At 39.9% G+C, this 23,452-nt stretch overlaps 1 protein-coding gene across 2 annotated transcripts in view; it reads left to right on the top strand.

Annotated features, from left to right (window-relative positions):
- Positions 1-23,452, top strand: part of BTAF1 (B-TFIID TATA-box binding protein associated factor 1) — a 98,960-nt gene that overhangs the window by 16,384 nt on the left and 59,124 nt on the right. For both annotated transcript variants that reach the window (XM_030568390.1, XM_030568389.1), the window contains exons 5-14: positions 2,888-3,051; positions 3,370-3,506; positions 4,554-4,665; positions 7,105-7,173; positions 13,879-13,968; positions 16,490-16,585; positions 16,679-16,855; positions 17,439-17,579; positions 17,759-17,883; positions 23,223-23,343. In XM_030568390.1, the coding sequence (XP_030424250.1) occupies positions 2,888-3,051; positions 3,370-3,506; positions 4,554-4,665; positions 7,105-7,173; positions 13,879-13,968; positions 16,490-16,585; positions 16,679-16,855; positions 17,439-17,579; positions 17,759-17,883; positions 23,223-23,343 (1,232 nt within the window). The remainder of the gene's footprint in view (positions 1-2,887; positions 3,052-3,369; positions 3,507-4,553; positions 4,666-7,104; positions 7,174-13,878; positions 13,969-16,489; positions 16,586-16,678; positions 16,856-17,438; positions 17,580-17,758; positions 17,884-23,222; positions 23,344-23,452) is intronic.

Here is a 23,452-nt window from a genome sequence, read left to right on the forward strand (position 1 = left end):
TGCTGCCTTCTCATTGTTTCTGTTTGTCTGATCTTCATTGATCTTAGGCTAGTAAGAAATTTGTAGAGCATCTGCATGTCTAATAAAATATGCTTCTTTATTCCCTCTATTAAACACTGATTTCTAAAAAATAAATGTCAGGTATTTACAGAGTACCCATTCTTAGAAAAATATAGGTGTCTAAATGAGTTGTTGTTTTAAAGTAATTGAGTACCCATTCTAATGGGACAGTTATGTACAGTGTATGGGGAATGTCAATATTCTTGCCAATAAAAGTGAATTGTAGCTGTGATTCTTAGGTTTTTTTTCTTTAAATTTTGTAGATTAATGTGCATAGGGTTCTCAGCTATCTGCTGTGTTATCTACTACGTAAACCAAGGATTGGTCATGGGTCTGGTTCTGTTCAGTATCTTCATACGTGATTTAGATTATGGCATAGAGAGTACACTTAAAGTTTGCAGCCAACACTAAGTTGGGAGGGGCTGCAAGTGCTTTGGAGGATATGATTACAATTCAGACCATTTCTTCAGTTTGTCCAGATCATTTTGAAGTAAATAGGATGAAATTCAATAAGGACAAATACAAAGTACTCCACTTAGGAAGGAACAATCAGTTATACACATGCAAAATAGGAAATGTCTGCCATGCGGGAGTACTGCAGAAAGGATCTGGGGGTTATAGTGGATTGGGTCACAGACTAAGTGAGTCAACCGTGTAATGCTGTTGCAAAAAAAGCAAACATCCATTCCTGGATGTACTAGCAGGAGTGTTGTAAGCAAGACATGAGAAGTAATTCTTCCACTCTGCTTTGTGCTGATTAGGCCTCAGCTGGAGTATTGTGTCCATTTCTGGGTGCCACATTTCAGAAAAGATGTGTCCAAATTGGAGGGAGCTCCGAGGGGAGCAACAAAAAAGATTAAAGGTCTAGAAAACATCACCTATGTGGAAAGATTTGAAAAAAATTGGGTCTGTTTAGCCTAGAAAAGAGAAGACTAGGGGTGAGGGCATAACAACAGTTTTAAATTATATAAAAGATTGTTACAAGGAGGAGGATGGCAAATTGTTTTGTTAACCTCTGAGAATAGGACAAGAAACAATGGGCTTAAATTTCAGCAAGGTGAGGTTTAGGTTGGACATTAGGGAAAAACTTCCTAACTGAGGGTAGTTAAGCACTGGAACAAATTTCCTGGGGAGGTTGTGGAATCTCCATCACTTGAGGTTCTTAAGAGCAGGTTAGACCAGTGGTTCCCACACTGGGGTTCATGAACCCCTGGGAATTGTGAAATGTTACAGGGGGTTTGGGGGGGGCAGGGAGAATCCCTAATGGTGGACAGAGCTGTCCCTAGGGACCCTGGGCAACACGGGGGGCCCGCAGCCCCTGGACTTCCAAGAGCTAAGGAGATCAAAAACATATCATGCTGAGGAGATTTAAACTTCAAGACTTCTTTTAAGAAACAAAGGGAGGTGAATATTTTTTTCTGTTTGCTAAAATTAAATAGGCAGCTAGTATTTTAAAAATTATTATGAAGAACAAGTTTAAGCTTCGTTGTAACGTGCGCAGTTTGCCTGGACTGCTCAAGACCTGAATGCTTGTGTAGGAGGAACTCTTTTTTTTTTTTTTTTTTTTTTTTTTTTTTTTTGAGTTGACTTCTTAAATATCTTCATGCGGTTTCACGTCTGATACTCCTTGATGCGATTATAGGAGCCTTGTCTTTTAACAGGATTATTCAAAGTAATACAAGCTACGAAAGTGAGATCTTGGAAGAGTGCCGTTTTCATACAGTAATAAAAATACTGTAATGATGATGTGTAATCATGTCATAAAACAAATTTTATATTTCCAAGATCACTGCTGTTATAATTTATACTTGGGTAAAGGAGAAAATCCCTGGAAATATTCATTTTTAAGAGGGGGTTCGTGAGACTTGACGTGCTAGTGAAAAGAGTTCACAGGCTGTTAAAGTTTAGGAACCCCACTGGGTTAGACAAACACTTGTCAGAAATAGTCTAGTTAATACATAATACATAGTCCTGCCTTGAGTGCAAGAGACTGGAGTAGATGAATTTTCATGGTCCCTTCCAGTCCTATGATTCTATGTTAAAGAAAATATTCTGTGAATTGATATGTAAAGTACATCAAACATTATGCTCTTGTTGGACAAACACAAATAATGGCTCTGTAGTCTTGGCAAAGTCACTAGATGACTTCAGGATGGTCCAGGACAAGGAAAATGGTCTATTCTAGGTAGTGGCAGCTAACAGGGAAGTAAAGATGTTCACATACTGTGTATGGGTCTGAGTCATCTTAACCTAAAAAAAAAAAAATTCTGAATGATTGCAGAGAATGAGACATTTCTAATTTTTTGTCAAGGCTTTTTGTTTCTCTTTGGGGAAAATTCTTTCCATAAAAATATTATGCGTGTGCAAAATAATATTTTTATTTAGCAAGGCTCCAGTTATTGACAGAGTCCTCTGTGCAATATGGTAACTGCGTGTTCCTTTCCTCCAAAGTGCTTTTCCACAAAATCTAGAAAAATGTTATTTTAAAATCCCATGCATATAATGCATTTCAGTAAGTCTCATGGAAGCTGTTTAAAAGTATTCTAGAACTTTTCTAGTGAAAGCTAATGCCACTTTAATTAGATAGCTCTATGGTTATAAAAACAGCTCTTTATAAGGGTCAATATTTTGGGTTAAAAGAAATTTTACAAAGCTTTAAAGCTTCTGTGGCATTATTTAATATATCTAATCAAAGTACAGTTGACCTCTATTTTGTTCTCATAAATTAGAATATTTTAGTTTTACTGTAATTTTTATCAAGGCTTAAGCAGTAAATCTATTGGACATGTGTGTTTTGAAATGAAATATAAAAGCTGACCTTTTTTAGGTGAAGTTGATCCTAAAGAGAGGATAGCACGACAAAGGAAACTGTTACAAAAGAAACTTGGCCTTGATATGGGAGCTGCAATTGGAATGAACACTGAAGACCTGTTCAATGATGAGGATTTGGACTATACTCCTACTTCAACTTCACTTGTAAACAAACAACCTGTAGGTAAAACCTTGGGCTGTTTGACTGCAAGGAATAATACAGTGGGTTTGCTTCATTTGTGCTTCTGCCATTATGAATCATTATATTTAAATACTAAGCTTGACTTGTAATTTTGCTCTGTGTTTCAAACACTTAAATTTCATAAGTTTCATATTAGTCATATTCAGTACAGTGCCAAACTACTGCTCTGGGTTTCAAGTAACCTGGGTGCTATGGGGAAGTGAGAACAAGAGCGTGTTTCTGTTTTTGTGCTTGAGGGGGTGGGGTGAACTTTAGGTACAGGCAGGATTGACATGGAATGGATTCTTATTTTTCAGACTCTTCAGGCTGCAGAGTTGATTGATTCAGAATTTCGAGCTGGTATGAGCAGTAGACAAAAGAATAAAGCTAAAAGAATGGCTAAGCTATTTGCAAAGCAAAGATCCAGAGATGCAGTAGAGACCAATGAGAAGAGGTACTGCAGCAATTGCTTTCTTGTTTTTCTGAGCTGGCCTGATCACTTACTACATAACCAAAAATTCCCATTCTGGCTTGGTTCTGAGAACTCCTTCAATGAATCTTGGTTCCACCTTTCAATAATTCCAGTAAATATATAAACTATTAATACACCATTCTTTATTTCTGCATAATAAAGATAGTTTCAGTGAGAATACAATAGCAACAGGGATAGGATAAACAGCAACCTTAATCACACATTCAGTTCTCATGTTGAGAAGCAGGCTAGACTTCAGGTACCTTTCTAGCTATCCTAGAATTGTGATAAATCTCTCCAGTGAAACAGTACTCAGTCTTTCAAGTGGTCTCTGCCAATAGCCCTAACAGTAAAACTTTAGTTATAAGAATTTTATTTTGTGCTTTACTTTAAAAACCACAATGAATCCAGGTCTCTAGTTAACCCTTTAGCTGGGAACCTTTTCTGTATATAATATATTACATTTGACATTCATGGTGGTTATTAAGGACCTGATGGTACTTACAATTAAAATCATGGATTAATGAAGATCAATATAGCTAAATTTTTTTCAATCTGTATTTTTCTCCAACATTCTTATAGTATGTTTTCCTCTGTGATTTGTACCATATGAGTTGTCCACAACTGTTTATGTCAAAAAAAACAAAATGAGTTTCTTCTAGATATTTGAAAATTCCTCCTCTTGCATTTCCCTGTTCAAATAGCTGGGAGAGGTTGGAAAGTGGGATGGCATTGAGTAATCTTGTCTCTGATCCTTCACTGGGTAAATTTGCTGAATAATAAAGCTCATGGTAACTGTTACATACAAGGAATACATGCCAACATATTTAGCACCTAAATGTAACTTGGTAGCTAATGTCTTATCTTGGTCAGTTTAAGAAGAGACACTTCCATTTTCTACTGAAGTCATCTAAAGAAAACAAAAATGTGATAGGAATGTTTTCAAGACACTCCGAGGAAGTGATTACTCCTGCTACAGTGCATAACGTTTCTAATCACAAACATGACACATTTTAACTTCCTTTTTAGCAACGATAGCACTGATGGGGAACCAGAAGAAAAGCGCAGAAAAGTAGCAAATGTTGTCATCAACCAGCCTGCCACTGACTCAAAAGTTCTGGTAGACAATGCACCAGAAGAGGTACAATATGTCCCCTTTTATTAAGGGATTGATAACTTGGTGATGTGGGCCAATGTTTGTTTTTAAACTGCGTCGTGCTCCCAAATTCTTCAGTTCATGTTACCATTAATTTACCAAAACCAGAAGAGGAAGGAATTTCACTTGCAACTCATCTACAACTACAAGAGCAGTGTGTGGTTGGTTTTTTTTTTTTTGGTTTTTTCTTTTCTGACACTGCATGTGAGGTTGAGATCACTGTTAATTGACTAGTGGTAATCTGTGACTTCAGTGAACTTCACTTGAGAACCATCTGGCTTCTTATCCAATAGGCAGATTAACACTGCTGGTGGCTGTAGTCTTAAATGTAGGTGCCTTTAGGGTGTTAAATTGCAAAGCTAGGCTAGAGCAGGTAAAAGGTAATAAAAGATCACTGTGACCAATAAATAATCTGTTCTGAAAATGCTGATAAGAGACAGAGATTAAGGGAACCTTTTTAATCAGACCAAATTTAAACTAAAATTTCTAGTTTATTACTGAAGAATTAAACAGTATCACAAAGACTTTGAAGAAATTCACAATTTATGGAAAGACTGAAGCTTGGAAAATTCTAGAGTAGCTGTATTTGGAAGTGGGAAATAGCATATGGGAAAACAGACCTCGCGTACCCTCCACAATTTTTTTTATTTAAAGTGGGCTTTATCATTATAAGATTTGAAGTATCTTCTCCATCAAAATGAGATTGTCTAGTTCCTAAATACAAAGTTTACTAACAGTCTTGTTTGCGAGACTGTGATGACATTGTCATAATTGGTTCATCTTATTTTTACTTTTTCCGATGGACAAATGATGAGTGGCTGATTGCTAAGATCATCTAAATTGGTTATTTTTATCTGACTTTGGGTTGAACTGTAAACTGCTGTCTCAAAACCTCTTGGTCTGTACAAAGTCACAGTTGGTTCAAAATTGGTTTCTGTTCTGTATCTTTGATAATTTTGGGGGTTACACACAATGCTGCCTCTGTGGTGTATGAACATCCAATACCTTCTAAAAATTGCAGGCTTGGGTCATCTTTAGCTAATGCTTAACTCAAACCTGACAGGGCTGTTGCTATGTCTACACTACAAATTAGGGTGTGATTCTCAGCCACTACTGTTCATACCTGCACTAGCTATCATCAAGCTAAACAGTAGTGTAGCTGTGGAAGCACAGGCAGTAGTATTCTGCCAAGTACAGTGTAGGCAGTAGTATTCTGCCAAGTACAAACTGGCCTGAACTTTACAAGGCCTGGGCAGCTATACTAGCGTTTATATTTGCGCATGCTCTCACTGAGGTACTGCGAATATGCATATGTGAGCTGGGAATCACATCCCTAGCTTGCAGTATAGGTTTAAGTTGTATGGCTCCAAGGTAGGACTCTCCCCTGCTTTGTCTTAGGACAAAGCTTGCATACCATAAGAATCAATAAGGCCAAGAACCCTTCCTTACCTTTTGTGTCGGTGAGATGCTTGACAGAAGGCTGATGATCCCGAACTCTGAGATTGATCACCTCTGGAGGAGGAAGTCCCAGCATAATAAACAGGTTATGCTAGCCTTTAACCAGTCTTCTTGTACCCAAGGTGAGAAGTGCGGTGTTATCAACATCATGTGATTCTCTCATCACAGTTCCAACTTCTATGCCAGAAGAGGCCAAAAGATTTAGAACTGATGAATTCACAAACCCCCTCTTACCTCCAGTATCTTATTTTTCCTTTCATTAACTGGGAGATGTCCCAGCCTTTTAGAGTGTGTGCGTGTGCACACTCTAAAAGACCACATGAAGAGGGTGCCAGAAGGAAAATTTGGTTTTGTTTTTTTTTTAATTCCTTGTTTCTCTCCCCCCCCCCCCAGATTTAAACCACCTCATAAACACTTTATAGTGTGTGTGTCTGGAGTCCTAAGAAATTTGAAGCTGTTAAATGTTGCATTTGTGTTGGGGGAAAACTTATGCTCTATTATTAAACAAGACTGGAAATTTAAAATAGATGGCATTCTGTAGAAACTTGGAAATTCCTGTCAATTCTCTGGACTCTTTCTGTTCAGTATGGTGTGGCAAAGTATATTAAATTACTAGACAATTTCCTTCAATATATATATTTCCATTAAAAACAGCTTACTGGTGGGAAGCCTTTTTTTTTTTTTTCCCCCTTCCCTACAGGCTTTTCTGCATGGCAAGTTCAAGTCTGGCAAGCTGGTATGCTGTACAGTCACACCCTGGCTTGCTGTGCAACTAATTTGCTGTGTAGACAAATGATAGTGGGAGAAAATACTAAAGTCAAAGTAATTAACTTTTTTATCTGTTTGGATAAACTGGTGATGTATCTTGTGTTTGTAAGTCTGTCTGACATGGAACTCTAAATTTCCCTAATCATTAACCTCAGATAGTCTCTGTATTGTTGATTGGGTATTTTTTGTTTGTTTTAGGCAAATGAATGGCCTTTAGAAAGCTTTTGTGAAGAAGTATGCAATGATCTTTTTAACCCGTCCTGGGAGGTAAGAATTATGCATAGCCGCCTTTATATCTAATTTGTACAAATAAGGAATTGATGCCATTAGAAACTGAGACTTATATTTACATTTCATGCTTATGCCATGATCCTGCAAGTGCAGTTTTCTGCACTTGTGCTGCTTTCCATCTACTCCACTAGGACTCAACACAGATGCCCAGAGGTCTGATAGTGGATCCTGGAGTCCCATTGAAGTGAATGAACTTGGCACAGGTGTAGATGTCTGTATTAGTTTTCCCTGATGTGGGATGGCTTAAATATCTTTTTAGGTAGGCTTTGTTTCTTTAAATAACATCTGTTTTTATTCAGACTCCAAGGTAGCATTCTAGAGAGACATTTGGTAGTGTCTTAATTCATAGAATCATAGTCCAACTCCCTGCTCAAAGCAGGACCAATCCCCAACTAAATCATCCCAGCCAAGGCTTTGTCCAGCCTGACCTTAAAAACCTCTAAGGAAGGAGATTCCACCACCTCCCTAGGTAACCCATTCTAGTGCTTCACCACTCTGCTAGTGAAAAGTTTTTTTTTCCTAATATCCAGCCTAAACCTCACCCACTGCAACTTGAGACCATTACTCCTTGTTCTGTTGTCTGCTACCATTGAGAACAGTCTAGATCCATCCTCTTTGGAACCCTCTTTCAGGTACACCTCTACCTCAATATAACACAACCCAATATAACATAAATTCAGATATAACGTGGTAAAGCAGTGCTCTGTGGGGATGGGGCTGTGCCAGTGTTGGCTGAGAGAGAGAGAGAGAGAGACAACGGCACTGCTTGGCAGCACAGTTGAGCTAACAACTCCCAGTGTGCAAGAAAGCAACCCTTCCGTATCCCCACAATGAACAATCAGAGGCGCAGCCAAGATTCAGGACGCACAGGCCAGCCCAAGATGGCCGGGAGTGGAGTCCTCCAGGTAACAGCTCGTCAGCCCCCAAGGGCAAGGTGCCAGAACACACAAGCGGACCTGTCTCTACCTGCACAGAGCTCGTTCTTTGTCCACTGTGTCGGACACGCTTCCGGAGCAGCCACCCGCAGGGCCACCCTCACCTGGCTCCTGCATCAACCGGCAATCTGGGGCAGCAGCACCAGGTCACAGCAGAAGGGCACACGAGAGACGTGGGAGCCGCTGGCGCAGCACCCCGCCCGAGTCTCGCCCCACCCCACAGGCTCCTGCTGCCCATTGAGGAGTCAGGCCACACGGTCCCTGCTGCCCACATAGCAAAGGGTGCGGCCAGCCTTCTCAGCCCTTAGCAGGGAGGCAGGAGCAAGGAGCCACTTCACCCAGCAGGGAGGGGAGAGAGGACAGAGACTGAGCCCTTGCTGGGGGGGGGGAGATCGCCAGGGGTGGGAAAACAGGACTTCCCTGTTCCCTGCCTAGAGCGAGATGGCTGCAAACAGCCTGGGGGTAGCCACTGTGTAACTCAGACCTGCTGTGGTCACAGCTGCAGCCATACTGGCCCCTCAGCCTAGAGTAGGGGTTGTAAGAGCTCTGAAAACTAGCTGGAGATCAGAGAGCTGGGGATCTGTGTCAGTCGAAGGCCACAGCAAGTTCAATACACCTCTACCCCAATATAACGCGATCCGATACAACACAGTAAAGCAGCACTCTGGGGGGGCGGGGCTGTGCGCTCTGGCTGCTGAAAGCAAGTTCGATATAAAGCGGTTTCACTTATAATGTGATAAGATTTTTTTTGGCTTCCGAGGGCAATGTTATATTGAGGTAGAGGTATAGTTGAAAGCAGCTATAAAATTCCCCCCTCATTCTTCTCTCCTGCAGACTAAACAATCCCAGTTCCCGCAGCCTCTCCTCACAAGTCATGTGCTCCAGCCCCCAATCGTTTTTGTTGCCCTCCACTGGACTTGCGTAAATTAAGTTGACATGGGATAAAAGGGAAGGTCCTTTCATGGATTGAGAACTGGTTAAAAGACAGAGAACAAAGGGTAGGAATAAATGGTAAACTCTCAGAATGGAGAGGGGTAACTAGTGGTGTTCCCCAAGGGTCAGTCCTAGGCCCAGTTGTAGTCAACTTAGTCATAAATGACCTGGAGAAAGGGGTAAAAGGTGAGGTGCAAAGTTTGCAGATGATACTAAACTGCTCAAGATAGTTAAGACCAAAGCAGACTGTGAAGAACTTCAAAAAGATCTCACAAAACAAATGTATTGGACAACAAAATGGCAAATGAAATTTCATGTGGATAAATATAAAGTGAGGCATATTGGGGAAAAATAACCCCAACTGTACATACAATATGATTGGGGGGTGCGGGGCTAATTTAGCTACAATGAATCAGGAAAAAGATCTTGGAGTCATCATGGATAGTTTTCTGAAGACATCCCATGCAGTGTGACGTGGTGGTCAAAAAAGCGAACAGGATGTTAGGAATCATTGAAAAAGGGATAGAGAATAAGACGGAGAATATAAATCCATGATACGCTCACATCTTAAATACTGCTTACAGATGTGGTCGCCTCATCTCAAAAAAGATATACTGACATTAGAAAAGTTTCAGAGAAGGGCAACTAAAATGATTAGGGGTTTAGAACAGATCCCATATGAAGACAGATTAAAGAGGCTAGGACTTTTCAGCTTGGAAAAGAGGAGACGAAGGGGGGATATGATAGAGGTATATAAAATCATGAATGGTGTGGAGAAAGTAAATAAGGAAAAGTTATTTACTTATTCCCATAATACAAGAACTATGGGCCACCAAAAGAAATTAATGGGCAGCAGGTTTAAAACAAATAAAAGGCAGTTCTTCACGCAGCACACAGTCAACTTGTGGAACTCCTTACCTGAGGAGGTTGTGAAGGCTAGGGCTATAACGGTGTTTAAAAGAGAACTGGATAAATGCATGGAGGTTAAGTCCATAAATGGCTGTTAGCCAGGATGGGTAAGGAATGGTGTCCCTAGCCTCTGTTTGTCAGCGGGTGGAGATGGATAGTAGGAGAGAGATCACTTGGTAATTGCTTGTTAAGTTCACTTCCTCTGGGGCACCTGGCATTGGCCACTGTCGGTAGACAGTATACTAAGCTAGATGGACCTTTGGTCTGACCCAGTATGGCTGTTCTTATGTTCCAGTTTTTCCACATCCTTCTGTGTGGGGCACAAAACTAGACACAGTACTCCAGATGAGGCCTCATCAATGTCGAAAACGTCCCTCAATCTGCCAGCAATACTCCTACTTATATAGCCCAAAATGCCATTAGCCTTCTTGGCAACAAGGGCACACTGACTCATATCCAGCTTCTCATCCACTGTAACCCCTAGGTCCTTTTCTGCAGAACTGCTGCCGCCTAGCCATTCGGTCCCTAGTTTGTAGCAGTGCATGGGATTCTTCCGTCCTAAGTGCAGGACTCTGCACTTCTACTTGTTGAACCTCATCAGATTTCTTTTGGCCCAATCCTCTGATTTGTCATAAAGAACTGTGACTTCATTCTTCTGTAGTCACCTAAACAGTTTAGTGACACACACCGCCCACACACACACACACACACACACCGCCTGCAAATCTGTCATTTAGTGGTCTCTCAAGTAGAGTGCATCTCCCTTTTTGGAGTCAAAATCACTATATCTTGTTATATTTTGTTGAAGTGAGAAGGTATTGACTAAAATGGTAAAACGCACTTACCTAAGACAGCACTTCCTACAAGACAAACATTCTCCTTGTTCTGCAGACTAGTAGCAGTAATAAAAAACAAAACAAAAAAAAACCCCTTAGTGTCTACTGTCCCCTCAGTTCAAGATATCCATTGAGATAGATTGTGGAAACAAGCCTGCATCAGTGAGCAACTCAAAACAGGGTGTTTCACTTAGGGCATAGCTACACTTTTGAGCGCCTTGAGTTAAGCCAGACTTCGGAGAGTGCAGTAGGGAAAGTGCTGCAGTCTGTCCACACTGACAGCTTAAACCACACTGGCATGGCCACATTTGTGGCACTTGCAGCAGCATTGGGAGCAGTGCATTATGGGCCGCTATCTTAGCATGCAAGTGATTGCAACATGCTTCCCAAATGGGGTGGGGTGTGACAGGGAGTGTGTGTGTATGTGGGGGGAGAGAGCATGTCAGCCATGCTGTCTTGTAAGTTCAGACAGCAGCAGACCCCCCTTTCTTTCTTTCTCTCACACTCACACTCACACAGCATTTAAGAGTAATGGTTGATTTGTCTGGAAGCAGGTAAGCAGCCAGCTGTCAGAAACAGAGCTTTCAAAAGGCACTTCTGCATTCCTGCAGTGATTCAAAACAATGACAAGAGTGGCCACTTGACTTAAGGGGATTATGGGATATTTCTGGAGGCCGATCAGAGCGCAGTAATGCAACACCTCGTTCACACTGGCACCGCAGCGCTCCAGCAGGGACGCAGCAAATGTTGTTCCTCTCACCGAGGTGGAGTACCAGAAGCGCTCTAGCCGTGGAGTCAGAGCGCTCTACGTTCCTTGCCAGTGTGGATGGGGAGTGAGCAAGTGCACACGGGGCTTCTTTATTGCGCACTAACTCGCAAGTGTAGCCAAGCCCTTAATGAATTACAAAGGTAATTCTATTCATACATCCTCCAGGCATCTTTCAGTCCGACTCCTGTAAGCAATCTAATCTAGGTTCCTGTATCACACTATGTAGAATATTATAAATTGTACATACAAAGATACATTTTTTTCATTCCCCTTTCTAGTCAGCAGAAACTGGACTTCATTTTTGTTTTGTGGTGGCTTCTGGCTTGCTGGAGGGAGTGTATCCTGTTGTTAATCTTATTTACTGAGAAGAAAAGAGGAGACACAAGAATAAAGGAAGGCAAAAGTTGTGTGTGTTTTTTGGGTCCCCCCAGCTTTTTACTTTTCTTTTGACGCTCCTATTTGTTATTTCATAGAGACTTTGTGCCAGGATCCTCAGCTGATGTAAAAATGGAGCTATGCCAATTTAAGGCAGCTGAAGAGCTGATCCTTACTCTGAATTGATAAATACATTCTACCCAAGAATCTGACAGTTTTTTGTGCTACCTTCAAATTAGCATTTTCATAGGAATTAAACTGCCAATATGATACTTCCTGTATTTTTTTTTTCTTTCCTGTTTTCTGAATTGACTGTCTGAAATCTATTTGGGTGTTTCTCCTTGGACGTATAGCTGGGAAGGAAAAATCTACACAGATACTTTCATATCTTCTTGAAGGTGGGCAGATCTTTCCAGAGGTTGACTCCATGAGAATATATAAAAAACAATCTGGAAAGAATAACTTGCATTTCAGACAAAAAATCCTAATAATTACTTGTTTATAATTTTCAAAATATTTTCAGTAATGAAACTACAAATTTAAAAATGGTGAGTGTAGTCTCTGCCTCAGTACCTTGTCATTTGGCTCTGTATAGAACTACACACTTTAGTGCCTTCAGCATCTATACATTAGGATTAAAATGGAGGGCTTTGGGAATCTTCACTCCTACCTTTCATGTAACCTCACAAAATTTAGGGCTGAATGTCTTCCCAGACCATTGAGGGAATATTTTATTCTTATTTACCTGAAAGGTAAATTTTAATACCTCTGCTCCTTAATATAGCTGTTTGACATAGCTCCTTAATTTTACTATGCAAGCTGATATGCATGTGCAGATGGAATCATAGTGAATCATTTATATTGTCACATACTGACTTCCCAGAGCATTTTTAAGGGATTTGGATCTCCATCGGTTCTTGCTTTGGTTAATAGAACCATGAAGACCATCGGAGCGTAGAAGGCTGATTGTTGCAAGCCACCACCAGTGAATTGATTCCTTGGGGAGCAGGACTCTTTATTACTATTATTTTATTTTAGATCCATGCCTCTTTCTCCACCACTAATTGCACTTGGAGCTCACATAGTCTACTGTACTAGTGCTAATACTTGGTTTTAGTGTTAATGAAAGATTCTTTAGTTCTGGATTTTGATTTCCAGTGCCTGTATTTCAGATTGTTGGTAGCCCCTAACTCTCACCTATAATTTGCTATTCTAAGGGATGACTTGTGTGGCTCTGTATTCTGCCTCATTGTTTAACAGTAAAAACTTAGGAACTGACTGAGGGGTCTAGTGGATGCTAAGGCAGTGATAATTAAGATTGGAATGTGTTTGGAGGTGGAGGGAAGATCTGGCTTGACTATTATGCAGGCATCCAAGAGCCTATGTAATGCTATCTAGGATAAACAAAATTACCTTTAAGTAACCCACATTTACCTGCCGTGAGATGCTTGCTGCTTTTAATCTACTAAGAAATATTGCAATCCCTTTATATGGTTAGAAAGATTTTGCACGATCACTCTAAAACTTCATCCAGCATCAGTAAAGGACCTTTGGTATAATAACTCTACTTGTCTCTGAATGAACCTCTTCTGAGAATTATCTGGCACTCATAACACAGAAAATTAAAACCTAATAAAAATGATATCCTTCTTCATAATCAGACTTTATAGAAACACTGAAGACTTCTGGGGATGATCAGGGAAATCTCATTACTGATTTCCATCACCTTTGCCCAGAAACTTTCTACGTATGTGTAAATGTTATAAAATGTCACCAAATCTGTAGCATTCAGAACTTGTTACTGGAAGGAAAAGCAATTTATATTATTTGAATGTTTTCCAACTTCTTCAGTTGATACTGAGCATTTCTAGATGTTAAAAAAAATAATTGGTCTGTTTTTTATTCCCCCTTTTGCATGTTTTAGGTTCGGCATGGTGCAGGCACTGCGCTGAGGGAAATACTTAAAGCACATGGGAAAAGTGGTGGCAAAATGGGAGACAGTACTGTAGAAGAGGTAAAATTAGAAATCGATGATAACCACCTTATTGAAATACAGGCCAAGAACTATTTAAGTGTAGCTTCTTTTGCAACCTGCAGAACTCTTGTCTTCAAATACTAAAATTGGGATACACAGATGATAGAGGCAATTTAGGAGTGTGGGAGTGGTGTAAAGAGAGTAATCTAACGACAAAATGTAAATCACCTTTGGTTTAAAAAAAAAAAACTTGAACAAAAGAGCCTCTGCATTGACAATTGAGTGCAAACTTGGATTTCAAGAATCAGCTTTGCCATTAGAAAGTATTGAATCAATATGTTCCAAAGTTGTGACAAGGCAAATTCTACAGCTTAAAAAAGTTTGGCTAATTTAATAAACGTAATTTAGCTAAAATGGCTTTTAGATTATAAAGCAAGTTGTATAATGCTTTTTAATAGGGAAACTGAGTCCATTGGCTTGCTTTGAATGACTAAACCAGGAAGAAGTATTTAGAAGGCAGTCCCCATTTATTTTAAAAAAGCACTTGAGTGAGCTATTGATATAGTGGGCCTTAGTAAGTTTTTAGAAATACTTGCTAACTTCTGCCACCCTTCTTCACATAGTTGCCCTACAATCCTCTGAGCTGGCTGTTGCAAAAGGGACTGTAAGGAAGGCATCAATGCCTCACCCCAATTGCAGAACAAGTGGAAAGTAGTCAGCTCTATAAGAGCACATGCTGTAGAAGATGATGTTTAGGGGTTTTTGTTTTTTTTTTTTGTTTTGTTTTGTTTTTGTTTTCCTTGGGGGTAAGGGCACATGTGAGAGACCTACTTTTACAGCCCAGCAATTCTGCACCTCTGTGGTGGCCCAGAGAGGCCATTGCCATAGAAATGCAAGTTGGACTGCCCTACCCAGCACTGGGAGCCCATTACCCTGTGAGGGGGGACTGAGGTGGGCAGAGAGGAGCAAGCTGCCATCTCTCCCTTTTGCATCCATGCAAGGATGAATTTGCCCCACTGGAACTTTTTGCAGAATATTTCTTGTGACTTAGGATGGGAGAACATGAACCTAAATATTTAGCCATTGACGGAATTCTAAATTGTATAGTCTTTCTTTTCTTGTTTGAAAATGCACTTGTCCGATGGAGATTGCAATTCATTGTCAGAACTGGGAAGAATAAAGTAAATAACAATTATAGCAATAAAACTACATAAATTTCATGAATATTAAAGTGATAGCTTTTGGGGGGAGTGGTGGAGAGCTGATAATTCAAGGGGGCTTTTGGGGTGAAGGTGGTTTTGGTAATGTCTTTTAGTATTTGTGTAGTGTTCAGTCTCTCGAGTCTAGTGAACATGACTTACTGCTTAGTCTAAATAGAGATGGAGGAAACCTTAACTAGCACAGGACTTAGCAGAAACTGATTGCTTTCATTCTCTCTCTCTTTCTTAGACTAAAACAATACTGGATGGTTTATTTTAGACTTTTATTTATAAATGTGTCCAAACTACTATTACAAGGTTGAGTAACTGACTTGTATAGTAGGGAATGGATATTACTTAGTGTTTGCAAGTCTTAAGATTTTCTAAAATTTCATAATATGAAAAGTATTAGAAGTATGAATACACATTAGAGATGGGCATATAGTAACAAAACTGGACCTAGTAAGTAGATGAGCACATAAAATATCAGCTGTTACAGCTATTCTTTTTTTTTTTTTTAAACATCCGCATAGTGTCACAATTTGCTCACTTTGACCAATGCGGAGAAGGAAAAAATTATGTTTAATATCTGCAGTGTGCTTGTATTGCCCAAGTAGTTTGGTTGTTCAGATTAAAATCAATGAATCTTGGCTGATGTTTCCAGTTCTAAAAGTGAGGCAGAAATTTCCAAGTAGTTCACTTCTTATTTGGATAAGGGAAAAGTTCCTAAATGCTGGTTTGGCTCTCCTCCCACCACCGAAAAGAAATTTTTGATGTTACCACTTAACCCTTCATATATGGTTCAACCCCATAAAAGCTTGAGTGTTCGTGTTATATGGGTAGAGCACAGAGGTACTGATGAAATGAAGCCAACCTCTTTCTAAACCCAGGGCTAGAGTCCAAGACTGTGCCCTATGCCCAGTTGTGGAATCACTATGGTTCTGATATCTACATGTCACAGAGGCCTGCCATAAGATACCCATTTGGGGCCCATGTGGAGACCCTTTCCTCAGCACAGAGTGGTGCACATGCACAGTTGCTCCACTTGTAGGCCTGCTGCTCAACTTCTGTGCAAGACTTAAATGGTGCTTGTGACCTTGTGCTGCCCCTCCATACAGTGGATTAACGTCACTGCTGGAGACTTAGGTGATTGTGCGGGGAGGGGGGGGCGGGGGGGGGGAATCTCTTTGCAATGCAGATACACAATTAGTCACAGGTTTAACTACTGTGATACAATCTTCTTAGTATGAATTTAGATAAAGCAAAGGAATCTTGAGAATCTTTCTGTGAACTAATTTAGCAAATGGTATTTAAATTCCTTTTTTTTTTTTTTTTTTTTTTTTTTTTTTTTTATTAAACAGATGGCTCAGCAGCATCAGGAATGGCTGGAAGACTTAGTTATTAGACTCCTTTGTGTGTTTGCATTAGACAGATTTGGAGACTTTGTTTCAGATGAAGTAAGTGTCAACTCTTAGACTTGCTAATCTATTTCCATGTCAGACTTTATGTAAAAATGCTTTGATTTATGTCCATTATGCACTATGTCCTAGGTTGTAGCACCAGTACGTGAGACTTGTGCTCAGACTTTGGGAGTAGTACTGAAACATATGAATGAGACTGGAGTTCATAAAACTGTGGATATTCTCCTGAAGTTGCTTACACAAGATCAATGGGAAGTGAGACATGGTGGTCTGCTAGGAATAAAGTATGCTTTGGCAGTTCGTCAGGTAATAACCTTCTGTGGTGGTTTTTGGGTTTGTTTTGTTTTCTATTCAAAAGTCACTAACACTAGAAAAATTTTGCTTTCACAGAGACTTATTGTAAAAATCCAGAAACAGGAGTGAAGAGAGTAGAAGATGGTATATGAATTTGATGCTGTCATTTGTTGTCAAGAAACACATGTTTAAAATATATGGCATATTAAATGAAACCATATCTAGTGGTGACTCTTTCCCCCCCTGTGGTAAAACATTATGGCTTGGTACAATTGAAGACAGCCGATTGAGGTTCTAATAGTGGAATAACAAAAGTGTACTGCAGGTTCTGAGTGAGGCATATTTGTAGGACAAATTCACTCTAATTTATAAGATAGATTAGCTTTCCTTCATGGGTGGTAAAGTTTTAACTATTCAGAATGGTTGCTATTTCTCTTTATCTGACCCAACTGCTGGGGTGGGGAAGGAAGGGGTGGTTGGTTTTTTTTATTGTTGGCTTTTCAGAAGAGAAGGACGTGGACTCTGAGACTTTGAAAAGATATTCAGTTTAATAAATGCTTCCTTATTCAATTTATGAATTAAACTTGTTTTTTAGGATATGATTAATACTTTACTGCCTGAAGTCTTGCCTGCAATAATTGAAGGTCTCCAAGACCTGGATGACGATGTCCGAGCTGTTGCTGCAGCATCTTTAGTACCAGTAGTGGAAAGCCTTGTTCATCTTCAATCGCAAAAGGTGAATGACTTATTTTCTACATTTTGACTTTGAAAAGTTCATCTTGGATCTGAACAAAAAAGCAGTATTTATAGTGCAGTATACAAATTTTAATTCCTCATTTTGTTTTATAGAAGACTGACTTATCTTACACAAAGAGAGAAAATAAATAACTTCTGCCCTTGTGCTTATTCCTCTAGGTGCCCTTTATTCTTAATACATTGTGGGATGCCCTTCTGGAATTGGATGATCTGACAGCTTCTACAAACAGCATCATGATCCTTCTTTCCTCCCTTCTAACTTATCCTCAAGTCCAAAAATGCAGGTACCTCTTTCCAGCTACTACTTAAGAGGCAGATCTAAGCATTTGTTACTGAAGAAGTTCATACTGGAATAATCTAAATTCATAGCAAATTATGCTTTATATGGAGGAGATAATGCATAATGTTGGGAAGTTATCATCAATCTGCAGTAAATAGATGCTGGTACAAAATTTGTCCTCAAATGTATAAGTTGGTTGAAGGCTGTTAAAGGGCAGTGCACTTTCTCTTCTAGGACATACTAATAATCTAGTACCAAAATTTAACACACTTTGTCACTAGATTTAGCACCAGTCTTTGTTAAGAAATTAAAAGTTAAAAAGCAATAGCCGCTACTTATGCATGACCCTTAATTATTTCTGTTGTGCTAAGTGGGAGCTGTTATCCTGCACTAAACTGCCACATCCTGAAGACTTCATATACACAAACCTTGTTGACTATAATGGGAGAGTTACACAGATGCAGCACACATCGAAGGGCTTTGGGGGTCAGACTCCAAGCAAAAGGCAAAGGAATAAGCCCATCTTATTCACAGAACCACTGGCTGTATCATTGATGCAAGGAAGCAAGTAAATAGAACAAACTGGACAAATCCATGTTTACTTCTGTTCAGTAAACAGAATTCACCACCACCCCCAACAAATAAAACAAAACAAAACAAACAAAAAAATCCCACCTGACTCTGCATACTGAAACTTTCACTTAAAGCTTAGGCAGACATTGAGTAAATTTACCTTTGTCCCCTCTTTTCTCCATTTTTTTTTCTTTTTTGTCTCCTCTAATTGTCTTGTCTACCTGATTAAATGTTACCAGTGTGTACCTTTTGTAAAGGATGAGAACATCTCACTATATTTTTATCATCCCTACTCATGCATCAGGGAGTTTCATTTTTTAAGACTCTAATCCATTATTTAATAGTTGGGGGTTTTTTTCGGTCTCCACTATCTCAAATGTATTTAGCTATACTGTCATGGCCCTTTTTAACTGGTGGAAGGGTGAGGTGGAGAGAGGGAGGGGGCAAAAATACTGCTTTAAAATGCTGTCAGCAGGAGGAAAAAAAGAAAATTTAAAGGGATTTCAAGCTCTTAAGTTTTTTCCCCAAAATCTTCTATCTTCGCTTTATTGGTCACTGTGAACACCACCATCATTCTCACTGTCACTCAATCTGGGTGTTGTCTTTGACTGAGCCATTTCTAGGCTGCTGCATTTAGACCGTGTCTAAATATTGTCTTTTCCTGCCCTAAGTCCGAGGGCCTGTTTACATTGGAGAATTGAGTAGCATGGCTATTCTGGAAGAGCCATTCTGTAGTAGCTCTTCAGGCATAATTTAGTTATTTTTGGAATTGCTCTCTGCACACTAGTCTAAAATAAGTGACATTATTCCAGAATAATGTCTGGATATGGGAATTATTCTGGAATAGCTATGCTGATGTCCTTCATGTAGGCAGGGCCTTCAGAGCCAGCCTTTATGATCAATTCATACAAGTAAAACTCTTGATGTGGCTCTCATCTAGTTCCTGGGCTTGTGTGATGGGGTTTGGTCCATCACTGTGGTGCCTCCTGCTGGCTGTCCTGGGGACTAGTGCTGTACACCAGTGCACCCTCTTCTGGTGATGTCTCACCACCATCACTTCTGCTCCAGGGACCCACGTCACTTCCAAGACTGCGGCGCCTCTTCATGACATAGCCACATGGCTGTGCAATACTAGGTGTTCCCCCCCGCCCCTCCTTTCCGGGTGACAGTTTCACAGTTCTTCAATCCAGCCACTTCCTTGGTGGCAAGTGAGGGTCGGGGGGGACCCGGGCCTGCCCACTACTCCGGGTCTCAGCCTAGGGACCCTCTGGGTGCCCGCCACTTGCTGCATCCCCTCAGACTTCTCTCCCTGGGCCACTTCCCCACAACCCCAGCACCCTCTTTGCCCTTGCCTCAGGGCCTTAGCCTGCAAATCCCTGCAGCCTGCCCGGTGCTGCCTTTAGCTCCCCAGGTCTCCGCCTGCTAGGGCGGCCAGACAGCAAGGGTGGAAAAATCAGGACGGGGGTGGGGGGTAATGGTAGCCTATATGAAAAAAAGGACCCAAAAATTAGGACTGTCCCTATAAAATTGGGGTAAAAAAATTGTAAAATGGTAAAATTGGGGTATAAAAGTGCCTGCAGCACTACTATGTCCAGGGTGCTTGCTGCCCTCCACCTGCAAGGCAGCCACTCCTCCTCCCTCCTTAAGCTCCAGGGAGTGATTAAACCTGCTCTGTACTGCAGCTCTTCTTACATGGGTGTGCCCGGCCCTGATTGGCTTATCCTGTAAGCCCTTCTGTGATTGGCCGCCTTCTGTGCAGCCGCCCTATGGCTCTATTAACCCCTTTATGGGCCAGTGTGGGGCAGATGCCCAATCGTAGCTTGTCACTGCCTCTCTGTTCTTCCCAAATGTTATCTTGCACCCTTTAAAATACATTCAAAACACTGCTGCAAAGATTATCTTGACTTGTAGCTCTGACCATGTCACCATCCACCCTTAGCACTCCTCTCCTAGCTTGCCCATTTTCACTGCATCAAATACACTACTCAGGTTCACCTTTATGTTCCTTTATCGTTTAGTGCTGCTATAGCTATCATTATTTATCCACTATTGAGGCCCACCTCTGTTTCACCAAAAATGCCAATCTTCTTTGCCTGTTCAGATTTTTCTCATAATCACCTTCATGTGTTCTTCCATGCCATCCTTTATGCATAAAGGAGTTTCCTGTAACAATTTAGTATCCTCATTCATCTCATCTCTCTCCTCCTTAATTTTCCTTTGCTGTGATGGCTACAAAATACTTGATAATGGCTAGACAGCTGATGTGCTCCGACCGCTGCTGCTTTTACTTACAGTAATCTCACATTGAGGCCTATAGTTTATTATTTGCAGTGCAGAAACAAATAATTAAATACTTTAGGAAATCCAAGTAGAGAGATTCTGTGAGAAGCTACTGTGAATGAATTAAATCCAAGTGTTCAAGTTACATCATAATGACCTTTTGAAAGTAATACTAAGCCTTTTGGATTTTTCCTTTCTCTCTGATCTGAGTTTTTTTTGTTGTGTATTATATGGCTCTTGTCCTTGTATCCCTTCCCCCTCCCCCTTTAAAAAATTAAATAAAAGTCCATCTTTCACTTAAGGTTTCCAAGCTATTCTGCAACTCCTTTCTTTCCAGCAACCCTAAGTTTTTTGAAATTTCACTGTGATGTAGAAACTTGAATTACCATTAGAGTAAATCACTTTAGCTATTTTGGGAGCTGGGATGGGACATGAAGGTTAAACATAGTTTTGCTATTGTAAAAACCACAACAAACCAGTTTGTTGTACAAGTTAAAATTTAACTATTAACATTAATTTAATGCATGACGTGACTTTATTGCCATGTATTATAACACTTCTGTATTGGTTTGGGTTCACCTACCTTTCCGTTTTGTATGTATTATATGTGACTCTATAGGTATAATCTAATTTACATAACTTCATAAAGAGACTTTTTTGGGAATATTCTAAACATGAAACTAAGTGGAATTCTCAGTCTTCTGTTTTCAATTAGCATGTGCTGCTGCTGATTCCCCTTTCATCTGCTGATGTGTGGGAGGCAACTTTAGTAGAGGGCCAAGGTTTTTTGCTAGACACAGGAAATGAAAAAGTGTAAATCAAGACTGAGGAAAACAAATGTGTTCACTCAACCTCTGACCCTCACTTACTTAAACAGCAAGTTCATTAATGCCAGAATTAGAAGTGGACACCCATCTATCCTTTTGATACCTTTTTAGTCAGAGCTTGACTACACCAGGGTGTGAATCTGGAATTTGTACCACTTCTTGGGTGTATAATCTGCTTTTCATGATATGCAGTAACTCAGTGGAATTTATAGGGAAGACCCATATGATGAACTCTAGGAGTTTGATTTTTACAACAGTAACAAGCAGCTTCAATGAAAGTGTTTTTTTAATTTGCTGTAGTATAGTGTGCATATTGCAATTTAGTGGTTGCCTCACACCACTAAAAGTCAGTGGGGGCTTTTACATTGAGAAAGTATGCAGACCCATTGTGAATCTCTGTTTTGAATGGAGCTTTTCTGTGGAAAAATTTTTCCTATTGGAGGATTTAACTCTATATCCTTATCTTGGGAGCTAAATCAAATATCTAAAAATAAAATCCCCTTCTCCATCACCAATATTCCTCTTCCTCCACCTGTTTTGTTTTTCCTTTCCTTATAATTTTTTCCTCCCAAGTCCTCCATTGTCTTCTGCCTTTATCTCTTACCATTCCCAATCGTGTATGTGCTGTTTATTTATAGGACAATAATAACCCTTTAATAGCTGTAAATAACTGCCCTTTAAAGACAAAGCATTGGTAAAACATTGGATTAATCAGTGGTTTTATTAATAATAAATATTTGCCTCTTTGTTTTGAGTATACAGGCTTTTGGTTTGTTCAGATTTATTGCAGTAACTGATTTTTTGTTTCCTTTTAAAAGGTTAGTTATACTTATCCAATAGTCAGTCAGAACTACAGCAGTTAACTTTTCCACAACAATAAAGTGAAGAAATATTTCACCTTGGGGCTTTGGTGAAGACAATAAATCACTTCTCTAGATAGAATTATGATATTAAATCTTTCAGGAATCATCAATGAGATGCCTTGGTCAAAGGTTCTCATATAAATTATGGAAACTATCTTTATTTTAGTATATTCTCATAATGTTCATGCTAGTGTTAAAATCTCAGCAGGAAAATTCAGAGTTAAGGCAGAAATTTTGTAATTCACCCCATTTCATGGAAGGTGGTATCGCTGATGAGTTCATATGTAATAACTATTTTAATTCTCAGGCACAAGGAGTTAGCTAAGAAAAAGTTTCATCCTTAATGCCTAACTGATGACTGTGAAAAAACTGACTGACCTTTAAAATGAAATGTGCTTATTTCTATGTATGTGCTTGGTTGGGGTGGAGGTGGGAAAGGGGGGATGTACTTTATTTTAAGTGTGGAAGAAGCCATAGTAATTAAGGATATAGTTACAGTAGGCCTTACTAATTTGGGCAAGCTTCTGAATTTTGCCATTAATAAGTAAACACACTTCAAAAAAAAACAACAAACCACAACTCAGACCATTTATTTTGACCATTGTAGTTGAGCTATAACTTGATCCTGCACTTAACATGGCCTGGGGAATACACAGTGTTACTTTTCTATTTTTCCTTCAGAAAAGTCTTTTTTTTTAAACTAAATATTATAACTGGATATAAATAGATTGAACTTACTTTTTCTTATTCTCCCCCCCCCCCACTCTCTTACACCTCCCTCATCCTCCAAAATGTACCAGTATCCAGCAATCACTCACCATTTTGGTCCCACGTGTATGGCCATTCTTGCATCATACTATATCATCTGTTCGAAAAGCAGCATTGGAAACTTTATTTACGCTGTTATCTACCCAAGACCAGGTAAGAACTAAAAATTATAAAACATCCCTACCCCGCTATAACGTGGTCATGGGGAGCCAAAAATCCCTACCGCGTTATAGCTGAAATGCCTTTATATCGGGGTAGGGAC

This window comes from Gopherus evgoodei, chromosome 7 (assembly GCF_007399415.2).
Source record: "Gopherus evgoodei ecotype Sinaloan lineage chromosome 7, rGopEvg1_v1.p, whole genome shotgun sequence".
NCBI lineage: Eukaryota > Metazoa > Chordata > Testudines > Testudinidae > Gopherus > Gopherus evgoodei.